This window comes from Balaenoptera musculus, chromosome 3 (assembly GCF_009873245.2).
Source record: "Balaenoptera musculus isolate JJ_BM4_2016_0621 chromosome 3, mBalMus1.pri.v3, whole genome shotgun sequence".
NCBI lineage: Eukaryota > Metazoa > Chordata > Mammalia > Artiodactyla > Balaenopteridae > Balaenoptera > Balaenoptera musculus.
In genome coordinates this window covers 125,109,264-125,133,075 of record NC_045787.1, presented here as the reverse complement: position 1 = coordinate 125,133,075, position 23,812 = coordinate 125,109,264, and the positions used below count along the sequence as shown (strand labels likewise).

Genomic DNA, 23,812 nt, shown 5'->3' with positions numbered 1-23,812 from the left:
AAGCACCACTCCATATTTAGGGCCTCCAACAAAGAGGCCAGCAAAGGGCTGGCCCTAGAATGGGCTCTCCTGTGGCTGATGTCTAGGAAGGCATGTCTGCTCGCTCTTCCCTCACCAGCCCCTCTCCTGATCCCCTGTTCCAATCCCTAGGAGAATGCCTCACACAGCCCAAGGAGATCCATATTCGCCAGTGTAGAAACATGGAGCCAGGCTGAGTGCTGTGGTTTTCTCAAAGTGCTTTTATTGGTTCAATGCAAAGTTAGCCTCTGCCTACTTTCCTGGACATTCTACAGCCGGCTCCCAGGGGCCCTCCACCTCACGTCTGTTTTGGGCCAAGGGCATCGCTATGCATGAGGGTTTCCCAGCTCCCGAGCTCTCCCTCCATTTACCCCGTACCCCTGGACTCGGCAGACAGCCCTGGAGCCCATCTATGTGTGCAAATGTCTGAGGGACTTGGGGACCAGCTTAAACATATTGCACGTAAGCACAAACCGGTTTCCTTCTGCCCCAATGGGAAGGATCCCTCTTCTTTGGCCATTGAAACCATTAGGTTCACTTTATTTGCTACTGTACATTCAATTTCTTTCCTTGGTCATATCTGAGGACAAATGCTAAATCTCAAATGGTAAGAAAATACTGCGGTTTTGACTCAGTGAGTCAGATCAACAAATCCTTCGGGGTTGATTCTGCTTCACAGCTGGGATGTCCCATCTCTCAAGCTGCAGGCTCGGCTGTCATTTCAACTGAACCTAAGGCCTGGGATAGGGTTCCAAGCCATCCCTGCAGAAGGGCTGCACTGTCATGCCTTCCCTGCCCCCTCAGTATGTATATTGCATACACCTAGAAGAAATCGCTCTCCAAACATCAACAAGCACAGGCTTTAGGCGAGAAAGATTTCTTATTGCATCTCTTCCCACATCAGGACCTGGGTACCGAGTCTTTGCAGCTTAGAGCATTCCTCCCTTCCTCTTCCCGCCCTGGAACCCCTGAAGCCCTGCCTCTCTCCTGGGCACATTTGACACGCAAGGCTGTGAGAATTCACAGCAGATGCAGACACCTGACTGGTGCTTTGTGTCTCAAAGCAGTGTTCTGGTTGGGGGGCAAGGTATGATGGGGGGAAGGGGGTCACCGCCGTAGCTGCACTCCATCCACTCATATTCTTTACCTCTTTGATGCATTTTCCTTCGGTAACCAGAGCCCCCAGGAGTGAGGATTCTGATTCAGCCTGTACCGACTGAGGAAGGAGATGGAAGAATTCCACTTAGCGTTTAGATCGGACATATTTGGAAAACACCAGCACGGCACAGAGATGGACAGTACAACCTGCCTTGCGTGGGTGGCTACCAACACAGTCTACTGTAAGCTTTTATGGCAATCACATGTAAACATGATCAAGAGCAAATACTAGGACAGAGCTACAATGAGATGGTTGCCAATGGCAGCTGCTCCCTCTGGGTTACTCCTTAATTTGGTGGGAAAGAGACCAAGGTTGACTAGTTGTCCTGGAGAGACCTTGGAGTCTCCTTGGTAAATAATACAGAGCACCGAATGAGTCTTCCGGATGGAGGTTGTCTGCAGGGTTGGTCAGTTTTAGAACTTGCAGCCTTTTATGTACGGGATGGAGAGAAGAAGCTTCTTGATGCCTTTGGCAGGTACCCTCTCCCATCAGCGGGCCCCAGCCCCGACCTCAGGCATATCACGTCCCAGTACTACACTCAAGAGCCAATGTCTAACTACCTTCAAGTGCCTTGTCTTAATCTGAAGTGAAAGGGCAGCTTCAGCTGACCCAGAAGAGGGGACAGACTTGTCCTTCACTAAAAATCTGCATTTCTTTACCCTAAGGTACCATATTCTCACGGTAGAATCTCTAGGCTAGTGCAATCAAGGAAGAAGCAATTAGGAGGGGCTTAGAGATCATCTAGTCCGACTCCTTCTGGCACACCGAGGCTCAGGGAGAGGAAGGGACTCTGTGACTTATCAAAGTCACAAAGATAGTTTTTGGCAGAGCCAGGACTCAACCCAGTTCTCCCGACTCTGAATGTAGAGTTCCTTCCTACTTTTTCCACAGGATGAAATCTCAGTTTACTCCTTGGTGCAAATCAGGACTTAGGGGAGGCGTCGGTGGATTTAAATTCTATTCCATTCCATTCTATTCCATAACCATTTATTGTATGCCTACTGTATGCTAGGCAGTGAACAGCTATAAAAGGAATTTAGAATGTGCAGGTCCGTGCTGTGGAAAGTCCCCTTTTGGTCCATCCTCATAAACCCTGCCTTCCCCAAACATGTTCCTGCCCACTATTCCACTTGGCCCCCATCCCCAAGTGGGATTGTGTCGGAGTAGTATTGGGAGTCCTGTGCCAAGGAAGGGCTTTAGGGGAATTTTCTCTCATAGATCAGGGATGGGCCAGCATGAAACCCAGCCACCATATAGTTCTGTATAACAGAAACCATTCAAAGATTAGACCAGAAGGTTAAACAGGTTAAACTCTGATCAGTTAGTAATGGCTGCTCGGAACACTGTGTTGAGGATTCTAATAGCATGACCAAGCTCAAAGAACATGAGTACTGTGGTTGATTAGTTATGTCTGCTACTGGCCGAGGACATGGGAGTAGTGGCCCATATGCCATGTATTTGCTAGATACCACCTTAGGAGAAGCTAAGACTATCAGACCGGGCAAGGACCTTAGAGATCAGCTTGCCTAATTCTCCCCCTCAGCCCATTACACAGAAAAGACAATTGGGGCCCAGAGAGGTTAAGTGACTTGATACACAGGAACTCAAATTCCCTGTTCCTCTAACACCTGTCTCCTCCAACCTTCTCTGTGGGCTTGGAGTATGCTCACCTCTCAGGAGAGGTTCATCGGCCCAGTTAACCTACTGAGGTATTTTATAATCTTAAAAACAAACAAACAAACCAAAACCCCATAACTACCAATTCCCAAAGAACTAGGCCTGGCATTAATAATAGATTAAATCACCTCATTTAGTTAAATGAGTCAAGTTCAAACTTTTTTTAAGCAGCAGGACCTTTTTTCTTTGTTTTTCTTTTAAACACAAAAATTTCCCGAGGAACCCTGATGTGTGAAAGAGACCAAGTTGGAGCTGCTCTGTCTGAAGCAGAAGCAATGCACTCTTACCCTGCCTGGCCATGCTCTCCCTCACAAACGGCCCCCAAGGCACCTGCAGAACATCCAAGCTGGACATGGCTTTGACATCACTCAAGAACACAAATTTTAAAGTAGAGCCCAATGAACGTTTTCTAAGTCGGAGAGGAGCTTGGAGATTGTCTTGTCCATCCCCATCCCTCACGTCTCCCTCCTGCTCCCCCTGCCCCATGCCACCAAAACAACTTTACAGGTGAAGAAAAGGGAAGTCAAGCTGAAGGAGGACGGGCTGGTGACTGGCCCAAAAAGGATGAATGACTGCTCCCAGGTTGCCTCTCTGTGTCACCCCAGGTGTGTCACTGAAGCTCTGATGGCATGTCCACAGGTGTAAGCAAACCACAGGACCCCTTGGATCAAGACTGGTGCCAGAGCCTAAACTTGCCCCATGCTGATGAGGCAGCCATTGACTTACCCCCACAAAATGAGCCTGGAAGCATCTAGCCTGTTGTCCTTTTTAGCTGAACCCACCTCTACCAGTCTTTGCAACTTTGCCTCTTTACCCTAGGATAGGCCCGGGCTGGGCCGTTCCTCTGTAGTTTCACTGGTCGTGGGACCCTGGGCAAGTCATTTCGCCTCTTGGGGCACTGCCTGGAAAACAGGAATAACGCAGCTCACCCCACCTTCCTTCCAAGGTCCGCAAGGATCCGAGCATTCACGGCCAGGCACAAATTCTAAGCGTGAGCTGGACACCAGCTGAGGGCTCTGATTGTAAATGGACCCAAACTTGCTCAATGAGAGACAAGGCAGCGCTCAGCGGAAGAGGCCCAGAAACCTCTCTCCATTCCTCCTAGCTGTGGCTGCATGCCACAGCTCCCCGGTGGCCAGGCTTCCGGCCACCCAGCACCTCTGGGGCATTCTGGCAAAGGGAGCAGTGCAGCTCAGTGGCAAACACCTCACGACAGTGCATAGTTAAAAAATCAAGGAAGCAATACAATAATCCCAGGCACAGTACATCTGAGCCATAAATACATTAAGGATATACTTTGTTTTTCTTCAGTTAAAAATGAGTTTATAATCCTGATTCTATTCACAAGTAACGATTTCATCATCACACACTACAGACAAGAAATGGTATGGTGAACACAGCTGCACGTCTACGAGGGGACGTCGGTCGGGGAGGAAGGGGAGGTGGGTGACGGACTCGGCGTCTGGAGCGCACCCAGGACAACCCGTCAGAAGCGAGGACACTAATGTGGCAGTGGAACGTCAATACCATGGAAACTCACAGACAGAAGCAGCTTTGTTCAATGTAAACATTGATTTTTTTGTTTGTTTTAAAAGGACAGCAGTTCCAAGTCTCTCTCTCTCTCTCTCTCTCTCTCTCTCTCTCTCACGCACTCGCTCTCTCTCCTTCTCATATACTTAATTTCTTTGAAAACGTAAACATATTGGAAGGGCCTTGTCTGAGGTATTGAGGTATTCCTCGAAGGTTAAGGCTGTTATCAGTGCAGGCTCTGCTGGGCCTCCTTCAGTAAGCTGTCAAAATCCATGGCTTCGTACTTGGTTTTCACTGACGCAGGCAGGGCCTCTTCTGAATTAGAATCTGGGTGGGGGTGGAGGAGTCAGTGAGAGGGGACGGCAGCAAGCAGCTCAGAAAGGCCAGCGGACCAGAAAATCTGCCGCCGGGGTCAGCACCGCAGAGCGGATGCGGCCCAAGGCCTCGGAGAGCACCGGGCAGCGGGCAGCAGCTCTGCCCTCCTGCTGCGACACCTCTGCCGTGTGAGCAGCGTCTCAGGGCCTCGGCCGCCCTGGTTGCAGGATGGGGAGGCCTGAAGCAGAGTCCCCCAGAGCTCCTTTCCAGCTCCAAAAGCCTCTAGTTCTACTTCCCTTAACAGTTTCTTGCCCATTAGGAAACCAGTGCGGAGGTCACATAAGGCAGCCTACGAAACTATGAATCCCTCAGCGCATGGCCAGGGAACTGGGTCCCCCCGGGGGACATGCAGTCAGGAGCACTGCCTGGCCGGGAACCTCCGGGGTCTCCTGACACTCAGCCCTGCACTCTAGAGGCTGCATCAGACTCTCCCCTACAAAGAACTCGCCCCTAAATGGTACTTTGTCCTTCTTCACTGACTTGTCCCCAGATGGCTAGGCATGGTGACCACAGTTTCACCGCGGCCCATTAATGGACAAGGCTGCTGCCTTTCGGGGCCGCCGTGGATGCCCCTCAAGGGGGCAGGTCAGCTACTGGCCCTGTGAGGTCAGAGAGACGGTAGCCAGGGATCTGCCAGGTGGCTGTGAACCCGAGATTGGACCTTCCAAGAGGCCACGAGAGGCTTCACCTCTTTGGTAGCAGTCCTGGCACAGGACAAGATGCACCAGAGGCCCGCCTCCGGGCCAGGTGGCTGGCAAGTTATACTCACCAGCACAGGGGAGTCTGGGTGTGGGAGCCGTGTCCAGAGGGGGCTTTAGGTTTCAATAAAGGAGGTCACTGCCCCTGACGTTTTGGGTCTGACTGGGACGTGCGGGGCCTACGTACTCACCGTAGTCAGTGTAGCGGGGCCAGCAGAAGTGCCGGAGCCCCCCGTAGCTCAGCTGGAAGGAGGGCTCGCTGCGTTTCCGCAGGGCAGCGCCGTTCCTCAGAGAGAGGGCGGCGTGCTCAGAACACCGGTAGGTGATGAAGCCGTACTTCTCGCCTCTGGGGGGAGAGGACAAGGGGAGCGCGTCACTGGGCCAGCTGGGTCGACACCGTCAGACCACCTGCCACTAGGTGAGGAGCGGAAAGCCGCGATGACTCTCGCATGGCCCCTCGATAGACACAGTGACAGTCACGGGGCTGACCTCCACGATGGAGTAATAGTAAGAGCAGGCAATTTACTGCATGTTTGCCCGGGGCTGGCCACCACCCATCGCCCCACACGCTCTTCAGTCCCCCCTGTGATGGGGGGGCTGTTGTCATCTCCCCACTCTGGGGTGAGGAAACAGGCTCTGAGTTCAGAATTTGCCCAAAGACAGGTGGCAGAGCAGGGAAGTAAACTCAGGCCTCCCGCCATGAAAGCTGATCCTCTTCACACTCCCCTCTATTTCCCTCAGGATTCCCGTTTTGTAGGATTTGCCACACCTATGTCCCCTTCCTACCCATCCCGCACCCTTCAAAGCCAGCCTCAGCCAGCCCTTCCTTGGCTGCTAACTTGGCCTTCACCTTCCCTAAGATCGAAGGTACTCCGTACACATCTCATCCTTCATGGGAGACGCGTCGTGCCTGCCCGCTCAGCCTCCGCTCCCCCTCCTCTGACAACAGCACCCTGTGCCCAGCTGGGCTCAGGGCGCCAGGGTAAGTCACACAACGGTGGCCCTCCTTGGCCACAGTGATTTGTTCAAGGATGAACCTGTCAGCCAAAGCAGAACCCCAAAGACTCCATCCCACGTCTTTGCTGGAACCGTGAGGGAGACTCCTGCTTCCCCGAGTAGGGGACAAACTTAGAGCTGGAGGCAGCCACTTTGCCACCAGGAGGGAAGCCTGCCTGAGAAGGATGCCGAGGTGAGGGGGACCTAAAGTCAGTTCTACCCCTGACTCATCAGTTCCACACACAACAAGAGAACGAATCCCGACCTACCCATCTGCCAGACAGATTCCTCACGGACAGCGACCCTGTGGACCCTCCTACTACTCAGCACAGGCCTAGTGACAGCAGATGCCTTGTAAACACCCAGCTGTATCACATTTCCTGACACCTCTCTGAACCAGGCCGAAGTTGGGACCCTTCTGATTCTTTAAATGTCTGAGACTCATGCATGCTTTTTAAATCTTAACAAATTGACCCGTCTCCTTAGAGATGAATTTGATTGCTTTGTTTTTACAGGTTATCTTCATTTGACATCCTGAAGATTGCACAGAACTTAATTCTATTTGTGTAATGACTTTTTTAAAAAATTGTGATAAAAACACATAACATAAAATTTACCATCTTGAAGTGTACGGTTCAGTTGTGTTAAGCTTGTGTGACGGATCTCCAGAACTTTTTCATCTTGCAAAACAAACTCTGTACCCATTAAACAACAACTCCCTATACCCCCTCTTCCCAGCCCCTGGCCACCACCATTCTACTTTCTGTTTCTATGAATTTGACTACTTTAGATCCCTCATGTAAGTGGAATCACAGAGTATGTGTCTTTTTGTGACTGGCTTATTTCACAGCATAATGTCCTCAAGGTTCATCTATGCTGTAGCATGTGACAGGATTGATACCCATCCTTTTTTAAGACTGACTAATATTCCATTGCATGCATATACATTTTGTTTATCCATTCATCTGTCAACGGACACTTGGGTTGTTTTCACCTCTTGGCTATTGTGAATAATGGTGCTATGAACATGGATGTGCAAATATCTCTTCAAGATCTTCCTTTCAATTCTTTTGATTATATACCCAGAAGAGGAATTGCTGCATAAAATGGTAATTCTATGTTTAATTTTTTAAGGAATCTCCATACCGTTTTCCACAGTGGCTGCACCTTTTATATTCCCACCCATAGTGCCCAAGTTTCTAATTTCTCCACATCCTCACCAACACTTGTTATTTTCTGTAGCCACCCTAAGGGATGTGAGATGTGTAATGATTCTTACGCAGAAACTATTTTCTCGCTGAAGTTTTTAAAAATTATTATTAAATTAGAATTTAAAAAACTTAATAACTTAGTTTGCAAGTATAATGGGAGATACTTTAGAATTATTTCAAAACTGACAAAGCTTTGACATCTAAGTTGTGCATTTATATGCAACCTATTCTTGCAGATCCCCTGACAGATGAAACGCTGCTTCCCCAGGTGAGTGAGACACCTGGGCCGCAGCTTCACAATGCAAGCGTGCCTTCAGCCACCAGGAGCTTTTTGCAGCCCTGTACCAGGGTCTAGGATGGAAAACCAGAAGCTGACACATGGGCTGCAGATCTGGCTCTGCCACTAGGTAGCTGTTCAGTTAACTTGTCTGAGCTCCCCAGAAAGGAGAGCAATAGAAAGAGTAAGAGTGCATATGTCACAGGCAAGTTGGAAAGTTAAGTAAAAGAATGCATGGAAATTGGCTCGCACTTTAGCAAACTATCAGTACATGTTCCCTGCTATTACTGGGTTGCATGATGGTTACCGGTCCTTCCTTCCCCTGCGCTGGCGGTAGATTTGTTCTGCAAATCTTCTCAGGCATCTTTTATGCTTCCAGACCTGAATTGGAACCTCCGCGTCCTCCACTCCCCTCCTCTGCGAGAGCCTGACTCACCTCTTGCTTCTCGTGAGCACCTGGCACTCCACAATCTCGCCAAACACCTCGAAGCGCCTCTTCAGTTCACGGGAGCTCATGTCACTGGAGAGATTTCGAACGTACACCACGCGGCCTTCACCCTGCCCGAGGGGGACACAGAGGGACCCGTCATCATTGCCTGGCTTCCTGGAGCCCCCTTGGTGGCGGGCTCCCGTGGAGTCCTCGTCCCCAGTCCACATCACCTGGCTAAGCAAGCGACACCAGCTGGGGCTGGAGTCAGAGAGAGGACAACGACGGTCGCTATCCCAGAGGACCTGCCTTGTGAGAGGAGGGGGCTGTTTAGCATCGGATGGGGAAGTGGCCCCAAAGGAAGCAGCTGTTTACTTGAAGGGAATGAGCAGAGACTGGGCGGAGACGGGAGAGGGAGCCATCACTGTTGATGTAACTGCACACTGAGTAGCTTCTGCATTTGTTTTGAGTCTGACTTTTTCTGGTAGTGGGGGAGGTCCGAGGATGGTAATGGACGAGCACTGGGGGCCAGGTGGCTATGGGTTAGAGTGGGCTGGGAAAAAAGCAACGGACAGGGGCATGGGGCTTGGAGCACCATCATCTTTGGTTTTGCCAGGGTACTGTGTAGACATGTGACCAAGAGGTGACTTCAGGTGAGCTTGGTGCCAGGCCCCTAGACTGCCCAGCGAGGGCGGCGGGGGGGTGGTGAGCCCAGCTGGAACCTCCCCTCTTCATCTACCGTCTGTGATTGGAAGTTAAAGCCACAGCTATCGGAAGAGTGGCTTTGATTTGCTGGAGAAACTCCAGCTGTGCTCCTGTGGGCAAAATCATCAGGTTCTGGTTTAGATGGGGCTTTCTCCAGAACAGGTTAAGGCCTGTGAGTCTCCAGCCATCCCCTTCTGCGCCACTGAGGGTAGGGAGGAAAGCACGGGCCCGCAGTCCACAGCAGGGCGCTGCTGTAACGGTCACAGGAACTGTTGCAGGTTCCCTAGGATGGCCTAGGTTCAGCTGCATGTAGCAAATGTCCTCCCCCAGCCTCCTCCGCACCTTGAATTCACAAGCTCTTTCCTGCCTCTGCCCCGCTGTCCTCCAGAATCTTTGCTTCATTGGCTCCTTTCATCCCTTGGGGCCCAGCTCCTTGAAGATGCCCCTCCCAGACGACCATATAAAGACATCCGCCCCACCAGTCAAACACGGCTGTTTCAGACATTTTAGTCATGACGTGATTAACTTCATAGTGCACTCCCAATCTGTATTACAGTGTTTATTGCTTTGTTTATGAGTCTGTTGTCTCTCTCTCCCTTCTGTGCCCAACCATGGGAAGTGGGGGACCTTGTTTGTCTCGTTCACTCTTGCCATCCAGCGCCTAGAACAGGGCATGTCGCAACTGCTGAATGGTCACACATGGATTCCGAGAAGACGCTCCACATGGTTTTAAGTACCTGCTTCGAGACAGCTGCATGCGTACCTCTGGGGTGTGCATACCTCACGTGTTCCCTTCCCTGAAGCATCCTGCTGGGGGGGGAGTGGGGGGGAGGTGGACAATCCAGTGAGAGTCTGTCTGTCTGTTCGTGCTTCTGTCTTACTTTTTCCCTTCCCTCCTTTCTAAGTGATATGGAGGAGGTGAGTCCAGCTCCTCACTGCAGCTTCCTGATGAATTTTCCCTACGGGGTGCTTCGCAGGGGGTCCACCAGGCACAGCCTGGCCTCTGGACTAACTCTGGGAGAAGATTAGGGAGACGGATCAGGAGGAAGGGACAGTCTCTCTTGGTCCCTTAGCCCCGATCGCACCGGGGGACCCTGTGTACAGATGAGTAAACTGAGGCTCAGGGAAGCTGGGGAGCAACTGACGGTCACAACCGAAGTGGAAGCAGGGCCGGCTCTGCTCCCCTTCACCGCCTGCCCCCCGGGCCCTGTCAAGCCTCTGATGCTGAGCCCTACATGCTCACCAACTGCAACGCCTCCCAGCCAGTCCCTTGGCTGCATTTTGCACGGTGCCACCTTTGATGCCCTTTGGTGACCACTGTGCTTTTTTAAATGAGAGAAATATCACCATCTCCTGCAGGCCACAGATGACCTCAAAGGGCTTCAGGTCTACGAAGCCCTAGCACTTCCTGACGCCCCTGCACATCCCCATTCACTCTGGGCTCTGGGGCCCCATTTCACTTACAATGGCCTTTTCCCGCCGCTTCCTGGTGTGCCGGACACTTGGCGTTCTGTCTGAACACGACCCTCTGCTCTCACATCTGTCAGTGAACAAGCAAAGCAGAGGCACTCACTCTCGGCAGGAACCACAGGGGGACGGGGGAAGGACTTGCTCAGGAGGCAAGGGATGCTTCCTCCGCTTCTTTCGGACTCGTTCGTGAGGGCAGAACTATGAGAAGGCCCTCCTGAGGGAGTCCGGCTTTCCCCCTCAGCGGTGACCGCCCGGGGTCGCCTGTGGGTCTGAACACGTGACCGACACATACCTCCTGCCAGCTTCTGGGATGAGATCACTGAGAACCACCACCCCTTGCTAATCATAACCCTTGTGAACCTTTCTGTGGCCAACGGGGGTGGAAAGGCCCTCTCGCTTCATTATGGTATTTGACCTGATGAAAGAAAAACCATCCTCTGAGGTCTCATGTTTCCCCACTTTCCAGATGAAAACCCTGAGGCTCAGGTTCAGTATGAAATTCGCGCAAAGCTAAAAAGTAAGGAAGCCGGAGCTAGTGGGAGGTCTGCTGATTCCAGACGCACTGCTCTCCCTCCAGTGGTTGGAGCCTGACCAAGCAGCAACCCCAGCAGCCATCACAGCCCCCAGGTCCTGGGGGCCGCACGCCTGTGCCCTCCTGACTGTCTGCACACCGCCCTCTCCTCCTGAGGGCCAGGCTGCTGGAGTGGAAGGAGCAAGGCATGTGGGGCGTGGGTGAGTCCCAACTCTGCCACACGCTGTCTGCGTCCTTGGGAATAAAGCAGAGGATGAGAGCAGGGGCTCCGGAGTCAGAGAGCGTTCCAATGCTGACTCTACCACCTCCCTGCTGGTGACCCTGGGCTGGCTACTTAAGCCACCTCAGCTCCAGTTCTTCACCTGTGAACTAGGGAGAATCAATTGTATTTGCCTCCTAGGCCATTTGGGAGGATCAAATCAGAACATGCCCATAAATGCTTAGCCCAGGAACGGCTCGATACTTGCTGGCTATATTTTTCTATTGAATGTCTTTGAGCCTCAGCTTCCTCATCTATAAAATGGGGATAAGAGGCAGACGCACCCTCCAAGTGCATCTGTGAAGCTCACATAGGGTAAAAGAAAGGGATGTGACTTGCAAACTTTAAAGTACTATACAATAATAGTACCATGATCCATTTGCAATGGAATTGGCAGCCTCCCCCCATGAAGAGCTGAGAGTGACTGGAAGCCTTGTTAAACCAGCTCAAAGTGCTTCCTGTTGACTGTTGTTTGGTAGCAGAAGCACAGGTAAAGAAATGCTGGTCTGGAGAAGACTGATGACTAGTTTATCAGGTTTACCAGCCACCAAGCTCTGCCAGGCAGCTGAGCAGGAACCAAGTTAACCAATTAACTTTCTCCAGTGGCAGAGAAAGCCAGCCCTGAACTTGGCCCAAAAGGGAGAAGAGGGAAAGGAGAATCCATGGGGGTTTCGAGAGAGGCCCCCAACTCTTTGCAGACAAGCCCATGCGTACAGGCCCTGAACAGTTCAGGAGGGGAAGGAGGCCGAGAAACTCCAGCTCCTGCCTTGGGGGATGCGCTTCAACAGGACAAGAACCGTAGTAGCTTCTGAGCAGATGCTACAGAGGAAACCGCCTAATGAGAACACAGGTGGGCTGGCTCACAGCGACCCCTGGAGAAAGGAGAATGGAGCTGGAAGGAGGGCTCAGAGAGGTCTGACAGAAGATGGCTCTGACTGATCGTCCTGGCTTATTACGTAGAAGGGCTTTTAGAGAAATTGCTCAAAATAAGTTCATTTCGAGTGACAGATAGTTCAGGGCTTCAGCACGTTAGTGTCTGGGGAGTCCACAAATCCCCTAAAATTGAATGCTCAGTTAGACGTCTATGCTCATTCTAATGGGGAAAGGAGGCTTTGCTTTTAATCAGATTTTCAGTTAAGAGCTACTGGTATAGATAAGGAAATATAAAGCGGAATTTTCCTAAGAAAAGGTATCTTTCTAGTACCTGAATTCTGCTTCTCAGAGCATGGCACTCTGGCAACGTCATCATTCCCTGGGAACTTGTTAGAAATGCAAATTCTCCACCTCCACCCCCAGACCTACAAAACCAGACACTCAGGAGGTGGGGCCCTGCCATCTGCGTGGTAACAAGGCCTCCTGGTGACTCTGCACTGCTCTGGACCCAAGAGCACCATCTGGTGGTCACTAGGGTGCATCTCGGGCAGAGGGTTTGGGACCTGCACCCACCCTCCTCAGGCCTCCCCCAGGAAGAGCCAGGTCCTGCTGTGAGCAGGGAGAGAAGCAATCTATCTCCACCAAAATATGCCAAATTTCCATTCTTTCTGCCCAGCCCCCCACAGAATTCTGGACCAGCTCCTTCTACAGTCCAGTTCAGTGAGCAAAGATGGCACGAGCAAACAGGGCCATGACACATCATCCCTGTGCGAAGGTAAAAGAGCTCCCACGGGACAGCTGACTGCCGGAAGACACTGTGCAACTCAGCAGCACTGAGAAATGGGAATGAACCTTATCACTGCTTTAAATCCCGGTTTTTGGTTTTTTTTTTTGGAACATAGATTAGAATTATGCTAATCTTTCTTTCACATGGAAACATCACATAGGTATTACACTGTGTGGGTATATTGACCTTTGAACAACATGGATGTGAACTCCGTGGATCCACTTACATTGGGATTTTTTTCAACAGTAAATACTACAGCACTACACTGTCGGCAGTTGTTGAATCTGCGGATACGAAGGAACCTCGGATAAGGAGGGCCGACTATAAATTACACGGGATTTTTGACTGTAGGGAGGATTGGTGCCCCTAACCCTCGCCTTGTTCAAGGGTTAACTGTGTATGTTTACACAAAAACCTATCCGTTTTACAAATATAAAAACAGAAACAGATGAATAAGGGGCAAGTTCATTTAGATATCAGGCCACAATAGGCCAGAAAGTGGGTTTTCTTCCTCCCCCGAGGCCAGGAGATTTGGGCCACTCCTGACTGCCACACAGCAGGCTTTGCTTGGATACAGGACTTGCCCACAGCTCCCCAAGGAGTCCACCTCCAGGGCCTCCGACCAGGACGCTGACCACACAGGGGGACGCAGCCCCAGTTTCAGGGCTCCTCTCTCCCCTGACACCCCTGAAACTGGGGGGGTCCTCAGTGGTCCACCATCCGTCCTGAGGCCACCCGTCTATCCATACCTGAAGGTCCTTCGTGTGGCTGGTGACCGGGAGCGGCAGGACGAGGAGCCAGAGCTGGAGCGGCTGCGGGAACAGAGCTGCCGACTGGCCTTGCTTGGTGGGCTCTGGTAGGGGCAGTGGTCAGAGCGAGGGGGACTGACCCCTGAGTCCTCTTCCTCGTCGTCCTCCTCGTCGTCCTCCTCTAGGAGGAAGTTGCTCTCGCCACTGCTGCTGCTGTCCTCAAAGACGGTGTCGTACTCGGGGCTCTTGCAGGAGGCCAGGTCTTCATCCTCCAAGGCTGTCTCCAGGAGGCCAAAGTGCTTGGTGAGGCTGGCGCGGATCTCGTGGTCTCTCAGCAGCGTACTGTCCTTGGTGGGGGCACCGACATCACAGCTCCCGCCTTCCTCCCTGCCGGAGGCCTGTGCCTCAGCCCGCGGGGCACCTTGCTGGGGCCAGTCCTCGAGGTGGACCCCAGATGGCTCCCAGGACCTCAGCACCTTCCTCTGCAGGGCGCCGTCGGGCTTGAGCACCTGGCAGTAGTCGTGGTCTCCAAAGGAACAGGAGAAGGGGCGCTTCTGACCAGCCTGGGAGGCTGGCTGGGCTGTGGCATGCCGCAGGTGGGACAGGAGCTCGCTCCGCTCTGGGTGCTTCTTTGGCAGCTTGTGGGCAGCCTCTGCGGCGGCCCCGAGCTGGGGAACCTCCGGGGTGGGAGCTATGTCTTTGCCTGGGCTGTGCTTGATGTCTGGCTTGAAGGGGTCTTCCTCTGTGGGCTTGTACGGAGGCGTGGTGGGCGGAGTGAGTCCTACCCAAGCAAGAGGAAACACATGTGAGGCAGAGACAGATCACTTCTCCAAGGAACACTGAAACCCTAGTTTGGGATGGCAGAGAAGTAGCGTATGTGTCACCACTCCCCAGATCCAATGGATGGCAGGCATCACTAATCGATCACTGCACTGCTGACTGAGCCTGGACGTAGCCTGGGACTCCTTCTCACACAGTCCATCAATAATTTTTCAGAGCTGGCATGTGATGAAAGCCATTTGCCATCCCTTCTGTAGTCTGGCAATGGTAGCCAAAGCCTCCAGATCATCCAAGATCTTTCTTCCTGCTCCACATCCAATCATTCCACGAGCCCTCCCAACTGGTCGTTCCAAATGCCTCTGAAGTCTCCCAGGGTGCAGAGGGAGCAGGCACCATAGGTAGAATCTCCCACCTGGATTTGACCACCACAGTGACCTTAGTGGTCCTGCAACTGACCTTGGACTCCACCGTCCCCCAGGCATCAGCCAGAGAGCTCTTCCTTTCTGGTGCTCCTGAAGCCCACAGGATCTAGACGAACCCCTTCGGCCTGGCATTCCTCTCAGCCTTTGGTGGTTGTGTTTGCCTGACCCCCCAGTTCTGCCACCGAGCAACACCGGGTGGCCAGTCTCCTCTGATGCACCTATACTGACGCTCCTCTGTGCCTCTGCTCATGCCAGTTCTGCGGCCGGGGATACCCTTCCCTTTTTTTTTTGTCTCTCCAACTTCTATGCATCCTGTAAGCCCAGCTCAAATGCCTGCTGCTCTGGGTACTTTGTGAATCTTCTCAGGCCACATCCTGCCCCTCCCCACTCTTCCCCTTCCTCTGTGCTCCCAGAGCTCTTGCACGGTCTTTGGAACAAGCGCATATCAAACAGTACTTGTCATGGTGTTGAGTCTGTCGCCCACATAAGACTGTGGGCTCCTTCAGGGGAAGACACGTGTCTCTTTTTATGTCAGGTCATGTGCCAACTGTTGGCAGCTAAACAGCTGAGCCTGGGCCCTGACTCTCCTTATAACGCCCTCAATGTGTAGCTCAAGACCCGGCGTAGCCTGTGCAGCGGTGGCAAGGAAGACTTGATGGGGTACTCCTTAACTGCCCTAGGGGCTGCGTCCCCAAGGGCACCCCACCAGCTGAGCCCCTGGCTCACCTGCCGTGCCACAGAGCTCCACCGTCAAGGTCTGCTCGAAGCTCTTCTTGCCAAAAGGAGGGTCGCCAGTGGGGCTGGGGAGCACAGGAAGGAAAGAAGTCAGTCGGCAGCAGGCTCCACCTCCCCGAGCATGGCAGGAAGGCAAGGGGACATTGTGCCAGACCCTGGCTCTGCTGCCCATGAAAGTGAGGCCTGGGGAGAATTTTCTGGGGAACTCTCTCCTGGTTGTTGGAGGAATTCAAAGCTGTACAGCTCTTTTAGGAGACACGGGAGAGACTTGAGGGAGGTGGAGACAGGACAAGCATTGTCAGCCTCCTTATTTTATGATGGAACACCTGAGGCCCAGAGAGGAGAAGACACTTGCCCAAAGCCACACAGCACTGTCAACTTTTCCCCATGAAATTCTCCATCTTTCCCCTGGGCATGCTTCTAAAAACAAACTCCCTTCCAAGGGAGCCCAGATCCTGAGAGTCCCATATGGCAATGAGGGCAGGGGTGTGGGGACAGGACCAGGCTCAGGGGCCGATGAACCACCCTACACCCAACCAGATAAGGTCTCCTGGAGTCATAAATCAACAATTTCTAAAAATCTACCTTTGCGATAAGGCCAGCATGAGGCACCTGGGAGAGTCTGAAAAGAAGACAAAAAAGAAAGAAATAAGGTTTTCCCCAACATGGCATGGCTAGCAGATGTTTCCCTCTGAACTTCATCGGTGCCAAGCACAGCTTCTTTCAGACATGTGACCCAAAAGCCTCTGCCACTTTTAGGGACTGGCAGGAACAACTCAAATCCACCTTCATTCCCCCAGACTCAGCAACATTAACAGCTGGCGGATCTACTGATTCTGCAGAGTTGATGGGCACCAGGGCGACCCCTTCTGGCCAATCGGTGTAGCACAATGGTGAAGCATTCCAGCTTCCAAGGCCAGTGGCTGTGGGCTCTGCCCCAGACAGATGCAGGACTAACTAGGTGAACCGACCATTAGCTATCTCTGTGCCTTTGTTTCTGTGTCTTAAAATGGGAATTATAACAGCACCCACCACACGGGCTTCCTGTGAGGATCAATGGGGATAATCCGTGTTAAGTCTTAGACCAAGCCTGGCATAGCAAGTGCATAACAGATAACTGCTGTATTATTATCCCCACTATTGTTACCATTTAAAATGCCACTTCATTGTGGAGCTGAATTTATAGACTCACACCCTCCATCACATTGCTACCCAGGAAGTCTTCTTTAGAGCACTTATCACAATTTGTAATCACTTTTCCTCTCTTGCTCACTTTTTGACTGCCTGTCTCCCCCACTGAAACACAAGCCCCAAGAAGGCAGGCATCTTGCTGCTCGTTCATTAAGGACGCCTGGCCCATGCATGATGAGAAACTCAGAGATGTGAAGGAGGTTCCTGAAGATCTGCCCAACTAGCCTACTGTATGGGAAGGGAAGCTGAGAGCCAGAGAGGGAGAGGGATTTGCTCAACCCAGGGCTCCTGGCTCCCGGGCAGTGGGGTCTGCCACACCCCAGCCCTGCCCCCTCTCTCGGACCACCGACTCCGACTACCTCCAGAAGAGAGTTGCAGACAACTGGGGTCCTCGTCGGTGTCCCCACACCCGCTCTCACAGGGGCTCTCCAGAGCTGGGATCTGGGGTCCCCGTCGGGGCTGCTGGTCTTGGCCACTGTCCTCGTCCGCGGGGCTGCCCAGCTCCCCCTCCACGTCGTAGGCCTCAGGGGCCAGGCGCAGCGAGGGCAGAGCCCCTTGGGGCTCCGCGGGAACCATCGGCTCATCGGTGAACGTCAGCCAGGGGCCCAGCTCCGGGTTCAGTCTCCTGGAACGCCGCACGGGGCACACGGAGCTCTCCTGCTTCCTCCCCAGCTTGGTCCCTGGCAGGCCCCGGCCCGGCCTTTTCCGGCCCCACTCCTCCTCCTCCTCTTCCTCTTTTTCTTCTTCTTCCTCCTCCTCTTCCTCATCTTCCTCCTCAGGCTGCAGCCTGGCCAACCGGCTGATGTGCCCTTTCACCTCCAGCCGCAGCGGGCGCAGGCTGGGTCTGGGCCCCGAGCTCTGGGGTGAAGCCGCGACCCGCACCTCCTCCACGGGGGAGGGGTGGCCCGCAGAGGCCTGGCTGTCTTTGGGCCTGGGCCGGGCCCGGGGTGTGAGGGAGGCGTAGACAGGCGTGGCCAGGCGGTAGGGTTTGCTGACATCACAGAGGATATCTTGAGCCAGAAGTTCCCTTAGGATGGAGAACTCAGCCCAGGTGGCTTTGGAAGGGTGCTGGCACCGAGGCCGGGGTCTGACCTGCTTGGCGGGGCTGCTGCAGGGCTGGGGGGCTGGCTCTGGGGCCTGTGCGGGCAGCTTCCTCTGGGGAAGGCAGTAGGTGTGCATGTAGCGAATGAGCTGCACCATGGCCTGCGTGTCCTCCTGGGAAACCTGGGCGCCGGGGTCTGCCCTGCCCGGTGCTGGGGAGTCCCAGGGAGAGGCTGGAGCCGGCTGGGGACTCGGGCAGTCCTCACCCGCCTCCTCATCCTCCTTGGCAGGGACCCAGGGACTCAGGGGTGGTGGCTGGAGGACCCTATCAGGGGAGCGGGCTTTAGCCCGGGGGCAGGACGGCACCGAGGTGAGGTGCTTATGCAGCTCCGTGCAACTCCGGGTCTGAGACTGCATCATGTGGGCCTTTCTGTCTTGGATGCTGTTCATCTGGAGAGGAAAAGAGGCCAGAGTGAGGGAGGAGACCCACACTGCTTCTCCCGGCTGCCCACCCCTGCAGCCACTGGCCAGGCCCAGCGTGTCTCACCTGGATTGTCAGAATTGCCAGGTTTCACCACTTCATCCCCAGCTTCCAGCACAGAGCCTGGCACTTAACAGTGCTCAGGGGATGAGGAATGAAGGAATGGCCAGCCTCCTAACAGGTCTCCTAGCTATGGATTTCGCCTTTTTCTAGATTTACTGCCAAAGCCCTTCTCTGAATACCCTACTCCCCTGAGCGGAGCCTTCAGAGAGAGCGCCAGGAAGTACATTAGTGGTTGCCTGGGGCTGGGCGTGGGAACAGGGATTAACTGTAAACAGGGACACTGGGGATCTTCCTGGGATGATGGAAATGTTCTAAAACTGGATTGTGGTCATGGCTGCACGGCTCTGTAAATTTACTAAAAATCACTGAATCATACTTTTAAAACAGGTGCCTTTTATGGTATATAAGTGGCACCTCCATAAAGCTGTTAAAAAAAGAAAAAGAAAAAGAACAATTCAATATCTTCCCAGTACCCGTGGGGTAAAGGGGAGGCCCCCTGGCCAGGGGTGCTCTGCAATGTAGCCCCACCCGACCGCTGTCTCCAGCCTTATCTGCCCCCACTGGTCCACACAGGGGCTTTGCTCCCAGCGCAAATGTCTCTTTGCTGGGGCTAGACTGGCTATCAAGGGTGTCTCACGCCCCTGGTGTGCCCCCTAGCACTCCAGAGGGCAGGCTGGCTCAGGAAGGAGCTTAGCTGCTGCCCTGTTGACAAAATGGAACATGAGGGATGGACCTCTGTTCTGGGAGGTCAGCAAGGACAAGTAGGGAGGGGGCACAGGGACAGGGCCCACCCCCCAGGGGAGCCCAGGCAGGGGACAGACTCCTACACAGAGCCACTGTCTGAGAAAGATGCCATCTTGATTCTGCCCCGAGGGGTGGGATTGTCCGCAGCAGTCCCCTGCAGCGGTGTCTGGGGACAAGAGGGGAGGGCTGGGTGTAGGCTTTGAGTAACAGGAACGCTGGGAAATTACCTCTGAAACCTCTCCTTGGAAGTCTCAGAAGATGGAGCCCAAGGAGGAAAAGGGACTTGCTCCCCTCCTGGGTGTTCAAGATAGAGCTTTCAGCCCTCCGATGGCTCCCCCCAAGAGAAATCCAGACTCCTTATGGTCTCCATGGTACCAGTGAGGACCTTATGTTTCATTCTGTCACCTCATTAGCATAAGCTTCCTGAGGGCAGGCCACATCCTCCTCGTCCCTGCTCTAACCCAACATCTAACACAGTGCCTGGAACACTGAGGTACAGTTGACTCTTGAACAATGTGGGGGTTGCGGGGGGTAGACCAGCCGCGCAGTGGGAAATTCACATATGACTTCCAGTCAGCCCTCAGCAGCCATGGTTCCTCTGCATCTGTGGATTCAACCAACTGCGGATCCTGCAGTACTGTAGTATTTACTACTGAAAAAAAATCCACGTGTAAGTGGTCCCATAAAGTTCAAACCCATGTTGTTCAAGGGTCAACTGCACATGAACAAGCCCAAGGCTCTTTCTAGAACCCCAGACTGGCCTGGGTCTCAAGCAGTGCCCAGCATATCAGCGACAAGGGTTGTGTGATGAGCAAAGAGGGAAGCTGGAAGTGGATTGAACTTGATGGCCTCTAACAAGAGCGGAAAGGTGCACACCGCCCTCCCCAGAGACCCCCAGAGGCCTGGGTGGGTCTGGGGGCATGTGCAGAAATACCTTGACCCAAGGCCGCTGACTTCTGGACCTGAGGCCTGCCTGGCGCCAGGCGGTCCCTTCCTTCTGGCTGTCAGAGGTCGAGGTTGGGTAGGACGTGGTGAGAAGGAGTTTCTGCAGCTGTGGGAGGAACAGAGAGGAGAGGAGCCGGGGCTGAGCTGCAGCCAGAGACATGGGGAAGCGCACCTCAGGGAGAAGCCTGGCCCAGAGCCAGCCCCTCAGGACCAACCACACCCTGACCCCATCATCACAGGGCCACGGCGGAACACGGGGAGGGCACTTAATGACCTAGAATATGCCCCCAATATATTAAGTACAGAAAGCAGGTTGTCTAACAATCCCAAACCCATACAGGTATCCCAATAAAACGTAAGTCCTTTTGAGAGTTAATAACCTAAGAGGAATATCTGTGATCTTGAGAAACCCAAACAGATGTTAGGTGACGTCTACCCATCCTACTGTTGAAATGTGATGCACACACTTGATTGGGACATTCTGCATATACTCGCAGTACACATACACCACTTTCTGTGACCTTTCATGAGGTGGGATTCAATCATACAAGAATATATATATACACATCACTTCCAACCCAGCCAGCTGTTTTCACACAAGTGGAAGCTTCTTAAGCTTGTCTGGCTTTTCTAAATTTTCTATAAAAGTTGCTGAGCTTCTGTACCCGGAGGAAAAGTGCTCAGTGTATCCCAGCCAAGAAAGCAGGGAGCTGAGTACGCCTGGGGGTTTCGCCGGGGATCCTACCACAGCCAAGGTTGAGAACAAGTCAAGAAGCATGATGGGCTTTTGCTACAGCATCAAGTGTTTCCTCAAGGGACATGACCCCTAGGAGGATTGCCAAAGGCCTGGGAACCAAAGTAAAGGTCACTCGCCACTCCCCTAGGAGCTGGATGAGCCACACCACCCTACCTAGACCCCAGACCAACACACACATCTGTGATTCTCTGACGTGGACAGGAAAAGATTCTTAGACCAGAGGCAAGGGACCTGGTTCTGATTCAGTTCAATCCCAGCTCACTGTGAGACCTTGGGTGAGTCCTTTCCCTCTCCCAGCCTTGAGGAAGAGGAAAGGATTGGGAGAAACCAGACTTCGTTTCTCCAAGGTAGGGGGTATGTGTGTGTGGGTGGGTGTGGGTGGGTGTGTCTGTGTGTGTGTGTCTGTGTCTGTGTGTGTATAAAACAGGGGCAGGTAGACTAAATGGTTGGGTGTTTTTTGACTCAGGGGTCCCTCTAAGAATATGAGAAGCTACTGACCTCAGAAAAACACACATATATGTAGAGGTCCACAGGTCCCCATTAGTCCAGAGGTAGACTCTCTGGGACCCATGTCTCCAGGTTAAGAACCGGGTGTCTGTATAAATTCTCAGGGCCTTTCTAGAACTCTGTTGGTATGCAGGGAGTCTAGATGGTGAATCTGTTTCCTGTGTGCCTAGCCCAGTGCCTGAAACAAAAGTGCCATCTAAGGCATGAGAGGGAACAACCGGCGACCAGCAAGGGTCACTCTCTACCTCTTCCAGGGTGGTCCCTCTCCACAGTCCCATACAGAATTCCTCTGGTTCCATGACCACCAACACCAGTTGTGCTGGGACTATCACTGAGATAGCACTTATTGAGCCACTTCTTTGTACCAGGCAACTGTTCTAAGTTCTTTATATGTATTAATCTGCTGCACTCCTCCCAACCACCTTTGAGATAAGCACTATTATTAACCCCACCTTACAGACCAGGAAGCTGAGTCAGAGAGAGGCTAGGTGCCTAAGGGACACATAAGCATTCATTGGTGGGGCTGGGAATCAAACCCAGGAGGTCTGATTCTAGTCTGAAAGGAAGCACAACGCTTATCAACAGGAGCCACAATGTGGGACTGAACGTATGCTTGTATCCGGCACACATAGGTGCTTACTAAATATTTCACACTGCTTTGGGGAACTTGCAGGCAGTGGGAAAGAGGAAAAGGGGTCCTGGACCAGGAGTCAGAGTACCTGAGTTCTAATCCTTGCTGGCACACCAACTTGCTGTGTGACCCTGGGAGAGGCCCTCCCCTCGCTGGGCCTCTATTTCCCCAGAGTCGCACTTTATGGTCACCAAGGGCCTGCCTGGCTCTCACTCTTCACGACCAAAGACCCCTTCCATCTCCAACAGGCTCTGATTTTCCAGCAAAGTCTCGCCAGCCCCTAGGAGCTACAGTGTCGAGGTGGGGAGCCCAAGACAGATAAGCTGTTCCTCACAAGCCAGGACATCTGGCTTTCTGGAGCCCTAAGCCTGAGTTAAGGGAAACTGCTTTCAGCAACTTCTGAGGTCTGGAACCCATTGGAATCTGAAAAAGCTGAGACCTTCTCCCTAGAAACCTGCAATGCCATGTGTACGTTTCTACATTCCACGGACACGCAGGTAGCATTTAACTTTTGCTGGTGGAAGTACGAACTGGTCCAACCTCTTTGGAGGGCAAACTGGAAGTATTTGTCTAAACTGAAAAACCACATATCCTACGACCAAGGAATTCCTTTTCTAGGAATGTATCCACTTACAAGTGGCAAAGGCCAGTAACAGGACACAGACTGAAGCAATGGAACAATAAAGGAGTTGAAACAATGTACATATCTGTCAACCAGGGAATTGGTTAAAGAAGTATGGTATATCCTTATGAAGGAACACTATGTAGCCAACAAAAAGGATAAAACAGAGATACCTCTGCTCATTTGAAAGAGTTCCCAAGACACACAATTCACTTGAGAAAAGCAAGGTGCAGGGCAGTATATAATGGAGGCTTCCTTTTGTAGTTAAAAAGAAAAGTGGAAGAGGAAAGTCACACAACAGATCAGTAACCATGGTTACTTCTAAGGAAGGAAAAAACAATTATGAGATGGGTTAGGAGGTTTTGCTTTTAACTATCCATACTTCCTGCTTGAATTTTTACTGTGTGTGTATGCGTAATCTTTAGGAAAATGTTTGCATTTAATTTCAAGGGTTTAACACACACTTAGGGTCAATCCATGAAATCCCAATCCCAAAGGGCCTACAGTGTTGCAGGCGAAGCCCAGGGAGGCCTCCCACGGCCAGTCCAGGCTGTCTGCCCTGAACCCTTGCCAGTGATGCACGGAGACCCCTGCAGGGGCTGGAGCTGGTTTCCCAGCACCCACCACCTCTACCACCAGATACCACATCTCAAGCCACCACCATCACTTCAGTTGGAAACAGATTCTCACCAGCGAGAGCTCATCCACTTCAGGGGCCGAGGCTGGGGCCCTCTCCAGGGAGGGGCTGGGGGGCGCAGATGAGGGGACAGGCGAAGCAGAAGCGCAGGAAGGTGCGTCTCCATCATCCAGGGCTGGGAAGGCGGCCAGATGCACAACATCTTCGGGGATGTCATCCAGGGTTTTGGTGAGTGCCGCCAGGAGGGCCTCATTCTCACTGTCGATTATCTGCAGTGAGCAGAGAGGCAGAGAGGGGACACGGTTAGTCAACGCCTTGGGCTCAGCGACTTTGTGTAGAAATCTGCTCTGTACACACAGCTGCACTGCCATCACCCTCCCGCCAAATCCACTCAGATCCTCTCAGTTTGCTGGGACAGCAGATGCCCAAGAAATGTGCTATGGACTCCAGGAATCAAAGAAGTTTACGAGCAGGCAGCAGGTGGAAATGGAAAGGGGCTTGGCCTAGGAGCCC

At 52.8% G+C, this 23,812-nt stretch overlaps 1 protein-coding gene across 1 annotated transcript in view; it reads right to left on the bottom strand.

The window, feature by feature from the left end:
- Positions 1-1,482: 1,482 nt before the first annotated feature.
- Positions 1,483-23,812, bottom strand: part of PPARGC1B (PPARG coactivator 1 beta) — a 107,082-nt gene continuing 84,752 nt past the window's right edge. Inside the window, exons 3-12 of the mRNA XM_036846488.1 lie at positions 23,353-23,568; positions 20,135-20,251; positions 17,231-18,362; positions 16,266-16,302; positions 15,672-15,745; positions 13,744-14,524; positions 10,538-10,613; positions 8,378-8,499; positions 5,649-5,803; positions 1,483-4,711 (exon numbers count right to left, since the gene is read on the bottom strand). Coding sequence (XP_036702383.1) covers positions 4,611-4,711; positions 5,649-5,803; positions 8,378-8,499; positions 10,538-10,613; positions 13,744-14,524; positions 15,672-15,745; positions 16,266-16,302; positions 17,231-18,362; positions 20,135-20,251; positions 23,353-23,568 — 2,811 coding nt within the window. The 3' untranslated portion in view covers positions 1,483-4,610. The remainder of the gene's footprint in view (positions 4,712-5,648; positions 5,804-8,377; positions 8,500-10,537; positions 10,614-13,743; positions 14,525-15,671; positions 15,746-16,265; positions 16,303-17,230; positions 18,363-20,134; positions 20,252-23,352; positions 23,569-23,812) is intronic.